General features: G+C 33.0%; 1 protein-coding gene across 1 annotated transcript in view; it reads right to left on the reverse strand.

The window, feature by feature from the left end:
• The window catches only part of LOC108542795 (serine/threonine-protein phosphatase 2B catalytic subunit alpha isoform), a gene marked incomplete at its 3' end in the record, with an annotated part of 285,800 nt that overhangs the window by 16,174 nt on the left and 261,742 nt on the right, over nt 1-7,884 (reverse strand). The window contains exons 4-6 of the mRNA XM_017892958.1: nt 7,006-7,117; nt 5,774-5,919; nt 1,218-1,357 (exon numbers count right to left, since the gene is read on the reverse strand). Coding sequence (XP_017748447.1) covers nt 1,218-1,357; nt 5,774-5,919; nt 7,006-7,117 — 398 coding nt within the window. The remainder of the gene's footprint in view (nt 1-1,217; nt 1,358-5,773; nt 5,920-7,005; nt 7,118-7,884) is intronic.

Below are 7,884 nucleotides of genomic sequence, written 5' to 3' on the forward strand. Positions count from 1 at the left end.
AAAAAAAAAAAAAAAAAAAAAGATATTTTTCCTAACGCTATCCCTCCCCCAGCTCCCTGCCCCATGACAGGCCCTGGTGTGTGATGTTCCCTCCCTGTGCCCATATGTTCTCATTGTTCAACTCCCACTTATGAGAACATGTGGTGTTTGGTTTTCTGTTCTTGTGTTAGTTTGCTGCATTGGGGCAAAATCATAGTTCTTATGGATCCAGCTTCACTCATATCCCTGCAAAGGACATGAACACACCCTTTTTTATGGCTGCATAGTATTCCATGGTGTATATGTGCCACATTTTCTTTATCCAGTCTATCGCTGATGGGCATTTGGGTTGGTTCCAAGTCTTCACTATTGTAAATAGTGCTGCAATAAACATACATGTACATGTGTCTTTAGAGTAGAATGATAGATAATCCTTTGGGTATATACCCGGTTATGGGATTGCTGGGTTAAATGGTATTTCTGATTCTAGATCCTTGAGGAATTGCCACACTGTCTTGCACAATGGTTGAAATAATTTACACTCCCACAAACAGTGTAAAAGCATTCCTGTTTCTCCACATCCTCTCCAGCATCTGTTGTTTCCTGACTTTTTAATGATCGCCATTCTAACTGACATGAGATGGTATCTCATTGTGGTTTTGATTTGCATTTCTTTAATGACCAGTGATGATAAGCATTGTTTCATTGTTTGTTGGCCACATAAATGTCTTCTTTTGAGAAAGAAACTACCACTCTAATTAGTGAGAGACCATCAACATCGAGGCAAGATCCTCCACTAGCAAAAAGATTATGACTAGCTGAAGGCTCTGATGATCATCAGCATTGTTTAGCAATGAAGTATTTTCTGATTAAGGTATGTAGATTTTTTCTTTTTTTAGATACAATGCTATTGTACACTTAATAGACTACAGTATAGTGTAAACACAACTTCTATATGCACTGGGAAACCAAAAAAAAAATGACTTGCTTTATTGCAATATTTGCTTTATTGCGGTGGTCTAGAATCAAATCCTTAACATCCCCAAAGTACACCTGTATATGTATACATATATATATTTCCCATTTATTTATTCACTTATTTATTTATGTTTTCATTTTATAAATGCTAGTGAACCTTCCATTTCTATTAAAGAAGTTATACAAACATTATAAATAAATCGAGAAATCCTAGCATTATGATGTAAACATGTTCCAGATAGCAAGCTCTCTATTCTCACCTGTAGAAGTACGAACACCCCCTGACTGTGTTGTGAGTGAAATGTTCCTGAGTCTTCTCATTTCCAAAATCTTCCAGGGGGTCTGACCACAGGATATCACACATAGGTCCATATGCAGGTGGTTCTTTGAATCGGTCTAACTAAGAAAAATAGAAGACAGAGAGCAAAATACTAATCTTTGGAAACTTAGAATTCCGACAATATAAGAAACAAGCACTATGCAGAACCCATCTCTTCTCACCAGCTACAGTTCAGAGTGAAATGTCCTCTACCTCTCTCTCTTCCTGTCCTTCTTCCTACTTGTTTTCCTATCCTTCATCTCTCTCTCCAATTTTCTTTCCAGCTTCCTTCTGATGAGATCATTTAGTATCCATCTTCATCTAACCCGTTACCTCCCTCTTGACTCTATTATCTCTAGATTTAGCAGTTTCTTGTTTCTCCTATTCTACATTTTATCCTTCTCTCCTTACTTACTTTATCCAAGTGTTTTTGTCACTACCAGTTATAACTCCACCTCTGTTTCATTTATTGAGAAAAGGCTTTTACTTTCTTTGGGGAAATTCCTATTACTGCCTCTATTAAACTATGATCTAGAAGTTTGGATGGGAAACAACTAGTTTTCATGCTTATGTTATATATTCTTTTTTATATTTAAGAACATGATTTTGAGAAAAGATGGCTTTTACTTTAAAAGTAGCCACTTGCTATATGATATTTTGGATATTACTTCATTATGGGCTATCTAGGTTTCTAATGATAAACTACAAGCCTACTGTAGTGGATCTTAGTGTGTACAAATATGAGTAATAATAAGCAGTAAAATAAACTCAACTTTAGCTGGTCAGTCTTCAGTTCACAGTTCTAAGCTTTATAATTTTACCTGAAGCCTTCATATGAAATCCATTTTCCAGCTATACATGTTTAGTGAAGTCACATTTCAATTTTAAAAGGTGCATTTAGAAGGCATATTACAAATATAATCACTCGAAATAACATATCATGATCAATTTTAAACACTTCATCCTGATTAAACTGCAATTAAAGGATCTTTGGTGAATCAGCAGATATTATAAAGGTTCTTGAATAAAAGCATACAATAGCTATGAAAATCTATTAAGAATTGATATTCTTCATATTAATATTTTAAAACAATCCCATAAAGACAAGTGAACATATTTTGCTGACAACTAATCAAATTGTCTATTTTTCTTTTTCTGGGACATACAAGATGTAAGTAATGGTTTTGCTGCACACTACTTTTATTAGTATCTACAGAGAATGAGGCAATATTTTACTTTTTCAACACCCAATAAAAACTTCAGTAAAACAAGACTCTATATTTCAACCATTATGTTAGCCCAAAATATTCATTGCAAACTTAAGTTTAAGAGATTTAAACAATTTATGCTTTTGGAACAATACGTTTAAGAAAAATAATACTTGTGTCTAAAAATATAGAACTTCTTTCCAAAAAACAAGAACTTATTAAGGGTAGCACAATAGAAGAGGTGAAAAGTTTCTAATATGAATCCCCAACTAAAGGTTTGGAAAGCTACCAGAATATAACATTTATTCTGGAAAAGTATACAGTGCATTCAAAAGTTAATATCATTGACAGGAAAATAAACAACTAAAAAAAAACTTGGATTGATATATGGCAAGATAAAAACCTAAAAATCATTTTCTGCCCATGTGCAGAGCTTAATGATATGTATGAAAATTGAATATAATATTTAAAATATCCAAGGAAGTAAGTCCTAGGGATACTAGGTGATATTTTTAAAAAATAAACTTCAGTTAAAAAAAAGTCCATCAGATTACAGAAGAATGAGCTGATTACATTCATACGTAAAGAAACAATTTTTTTTTTTTTTTTTTTGAGATGGAGTCTCCCTCTGTCACCCAGGCTTGAGTCCAGTGGCACGATCTCTGCTCACTGCAACCTTCACCTTCCAGGTTCAAGAAAGTCTCCTGCCTCAGTTTCCTGAGTAGCTGGGATTACAGGCACGCGCCACCATGCCCAGCTAATTTTTGTATTTTTAGTAGAGATGGGGTTTCAACATGTTGGTCAAGCTGATCTTGAACTCCTGACCTCATGATTCACTCGTCTCGGCCTCCCAAAGCGCTGGGATTACAGGCGTGAGGCACTGCGCCTGGCCCAGAAAGAAACAATTTTATACTGAACCAGCATCATATCTCTGCTGTACTTTAAAAGATACAGCAAAGACCAATGCTCTATGCTCTATAGAAGTGTGAAAGTGTCTTAAAAAAATGGACACAAAGACACAGAGCAGGAAACAAGGTTTATTTAAAATTAAAAGCATGCATTTTCTTTCCAACAGGAAAATAAATACATTATTTTATACTTGAACACTTGAACCTCAGTGACAGGAAGAACTTGAATGTTTTATTTTACCTAAAATAGTTTTCTCTAAAACTAACGAACTCTAAAAGAATATTGAGTTCATGGTAGTAGAGACTTATGGTATGTAAATACATTCATAATTTACTAAAGTATTTCCTCAAAACCATGAGTTTCATGAACAAAAGTATTAAAGAAACACTACAAATGAGAGCTATATGAAAATGGTTATTCATTTTGTAGTAAAGGTTTACAACCTTTTTGCTGGTGATTGCGTCTTAAAATAGTCCAATAGCACTATCCTTTCTATTTACTCTCTACAGTATAGAACTCTATTCAGTATATCAGTTCTGCTCAAATAATGAAAACACTATTTTGAGCAAAGTTTTCACTAATTCCCCTTTTAAGGAGGATACTTAGGAAGTTTCTCATCTTCCATCTGAGGCCATGAAATCTGATCAAGGCAAGAGAATAAAACATAAATGCATGTCTTTCATGCCCATCATTTGTTAACAGAAACTACTACACTTATTTGTAATTTGACCTTTTTCATTTTCCAAACCTATTTCAGTAAGTGGTTATCAGGTTAATATGATACATGGATACATGAATAGATAAAATATTTGCTTTACTTCTCCACTGAACACAATGGGAAAATACTGTTTACTAATTTAATAGCTTATGGCAGCTGATAGAATTAACTTGTAAATGTTGTTCAGCATATAGACTTCTCAGACTTAGCAATCAAGTTTCCAAACTCAGAAGAAATGGAAAAAAACAATTAAATGGAAATCAATCAAACAAGTGACACCAAGGGAGTCTTTGTATGAATGGCCCTAATGATAAGCAAGATCTAGAATTTGAACTGTGCCCATGGTTATTCTTAAGTGAACCTAAACTTAAGAAACAAATTCTGTACACATTGAGATTAGTGCATCACTTATTTGAAGCAAAAGTCTACCTATAATACATTAGGCTTAAATATATACTGAGTAGCATGTATGTTTAGAACAAATCTCAGCAAAATTCCAATCTTTATAGTTCATATACAGTAATTTAGAACAATGTGACCAATTTGTTCTTGCTAAAATTACTGGTGAGAATAATAATAAAAGGTTAGAATTATTTCCACCCCTCTATTCTACGGGATAAGTACAAGCATATTTTCTTAGGTCTCTAAAAGTAGAAGAAAGAAGATAAATATAGTTTTCAACTGTTTATAATTCCTCCAGAAAATATTTGGTTTAGATTTCCTAGATAGAAAGCTTAATGGTGGGCACACATTTTCAATAACATATATTATAAATATTAATGTGAAGAAATGATCATACCTTAAAATAATTCCAAGTAATATTATTTTAAAATGAGCTAAGAAAACATTTACATCGCTTTCTCTCTTTGGCCCAATTTTGGCACCAAGAAAAATACACTGAGATTTTTTATTACTCTCTATTTTTTCCCTTACATCATTGTAATCACCAGAGTTAGAAACATAACCAAAGAAATAAAAGACTGTCTATTGTATTACGTAAAACTATCCCATGTTATTAGATTTACTTAAGAAAGAGACATAATCCACTTCCACATTCAATGTAACTTATCTTTTTGCTGATTTAAACAACTGTTAACAGCCAATGCGAAACTGGAGTACTTCTTAAAAACTTCCTACAAATACTTCTTTAAAAGTACAGTTTTTCACCTATCCACTCAATAAAATTAATAGAATATCATCATTGTCCTTGTTAGATTGCTACTTAAAAGTTTCAAGTTGTAACAAATAGCAGATTTTTAAAAAACCATAAAATGAACGCAGTTTAATGGTTATGTTATGATATTGTCCCAAGGGCAAAGCAACATTTCTAGCATAATACATCACGACTATACAATGGATTGTTTGAAAAAAGCCAAATGGAAATGATAAGGCATATTTTTTTAGAGGTCAAATATTTTATATTTCCAGAGACACATGTCAGATGGTAAGACCAACCCTGAGGTTGTAGAGATAAAAACTCTTCCAAGTATAAATATATCTTCCTTTCTAGATAAAAATTTAACACAAAGGAGAGATTAATGACCACTTTAAATCATTTTAACTCAAAAGGATAAAGTTAGTGATAAAGAAAGGATAATTAATATCTTCTATTTATTACTGTAGCGTACAAAATGATTAGACTTGGAAAATAACAAAACTTACTTTTCTGATATCATCTAAGGTGTTAATCTCTGGAGACAAGCCACCATGTACACACAGGAACTGTTGGTTCATCAGGGCAGCCAAGGGAAGGCAGTCAAAGGCATCCATACAGGCGTCATATACGCGTTCTGAATACTTTATTTTACCTTTTAGAAGTGATAAAAAAAATACTTATGATTTATAAGCAGGATAATTTCACTTAAATAGTTTTGGTTTTTTAAGAAGTTTTCTTGCTAGGACCATATTATTAACATAAAGGCACATACTGCAAAATTCCAAAATATAATTAAGATGTTTTGAAAGTAACATATTAATCTTTTACATCTAGTATTTCCTGTTTTGTTATTCACTCATATTTTATAATTTTCGTAACTTTTGTATAGCAAGAGAATTTTATATACATTCTGGCTATTTATATGCAGATGTCTCACCAAAAACATGTACATGAACAACTGGAAGACCAACAGAAAAACAGCCATAAAGCTGCTTGATATTCCTTAATGATTTTGTAGTAAAGCAGATGGTAAGACATTTTCTAAAGCTGCTTCTATCTCACTGCACATTGCTTTTCCCATGACTTATATCTAATGTTTGAAGAGGATAAGTCTTTATGCTCCACTGAATATAGGGCTAAATGAAAGAGAAAAATATTGATATGAATAGAGAGATTCCCTGCTCTTCCATTTAATTGTATTTATATATAAAACAAAAATGTAAGATTTTATACCTTTGTAAGATTCAGCGAATAATAAGAAAATTGTAAGGGGAAAAGAAATTGAAAAAAGCACTCCACACTCCTAGTGTCTATGTCTAAAGAATGATATCATCTTCAGTTTTATAAGATTCACTAGAAGCTAGTATTTATTTATTGGGTCCAAAACAGAGGCATAGGTTGAATTTGCCCTCCATTTGCGTTTCTTGAGTAATGCGAGATTAATGGGTAGAATTAGTGTTCCAAACAGTAGTATTCCTAAATCACTTGTTTCTTAGGATAAATTATATCAAATCTTAATTCAAATTCTTCAATCACTTTATAAAGAAGTTCTAATTTAAAAAGAAATTCTGAATTCTCATAAATGTCCATGCTTAGAAAGAAATATAGGACAAGATGAAAAGTGTCACTTTAACTTTTGACTTTTAGGCAATGGATTATATTGTATGTGTCTTAGTATTGATTAAAATTACTGTTTAGCATATATAGTGTTAAAGAAAGGAAACTGAAGTATACTTACATTCTTGTTTAAATGTGAAATACTCTGTTAGATGTCTACATTCATGATTTCCACGAAGTAAAAACAGTGTTTTGGGGTAAAGAATTTTCAAGGCCCACAAATACAGCACACACTGGGAAAATAAAATCATATAAAATAAATATTTTCCTTAATACTTAATGTATTTCATTGCTCACATATCGTAAAGACATGAATAAAATGTATTACCATAACCAAAAGTCCCCCAAAAGGCTGGACCTTAATAGAGAAGATACTGACAATCAAACAGGAAACATTACTTTGGTAAAAAGCCAGGTCCATCTACACCTAAAACATACATACACGCACTGAGGATCATATACCACAAGAAAACAATGGATTACATATAGTCAACAGAAGGAGAATTATGTGGCCTGAGGAGATCGGGAGTGAAAAAAAAAAAAAAATGGAAGAGGAAGAAACTTAACTAAAATACACTAGAAATAAAAATATGCTGGTGTAAAAGGATGAGAAGAAATACTGGTATATGTAGTGAGATTCCCTGACCTTCAGTTTAATCAAATATATACATAAATCAAAAACTTAAGATTTATATACCAAAGACACTGACAGAAAAGACAAGATGTTGGGAGAGAAGAAGGCAGGGAGCTAGAGATGGGGAAAAGTAATAGAAAATAGAGACGCAGTACAAGTTAGGCTGAGCTTGTCAGTGCTTTGCCTCCTCATTTGGTCGTACTTTATCTTTTCAATCCTTCCATTTCTGTTACCCGATTTTTAAAAATAGTTAGCTTTATAAAGAGAAGTCACGGCCGGGCGCGGTGGCTCAAGCCTGTAATCCCAGCACTTTGGGAGGCCGAGACGGGCGGATCACGAGGTCAGGAGATCGAGACCATCCTGGCT

Source organism: Rhinopithecus bieti, unplaced genomic scaffold, assembly GCF_001698545.2.
Source record: "Rhinopithecus bieti isolate Rb0 unplaced genomic scaffold, ASM169854v2 scaffold_23199, whole genome shotgun sequence".
Classification (NCBI taxonomy): Eukaryota; Metazoa; Chordata; class Mammalia; order Primates; family Cercopithecidae; genus Rhinopithecus; species Rhinopithecus bieti.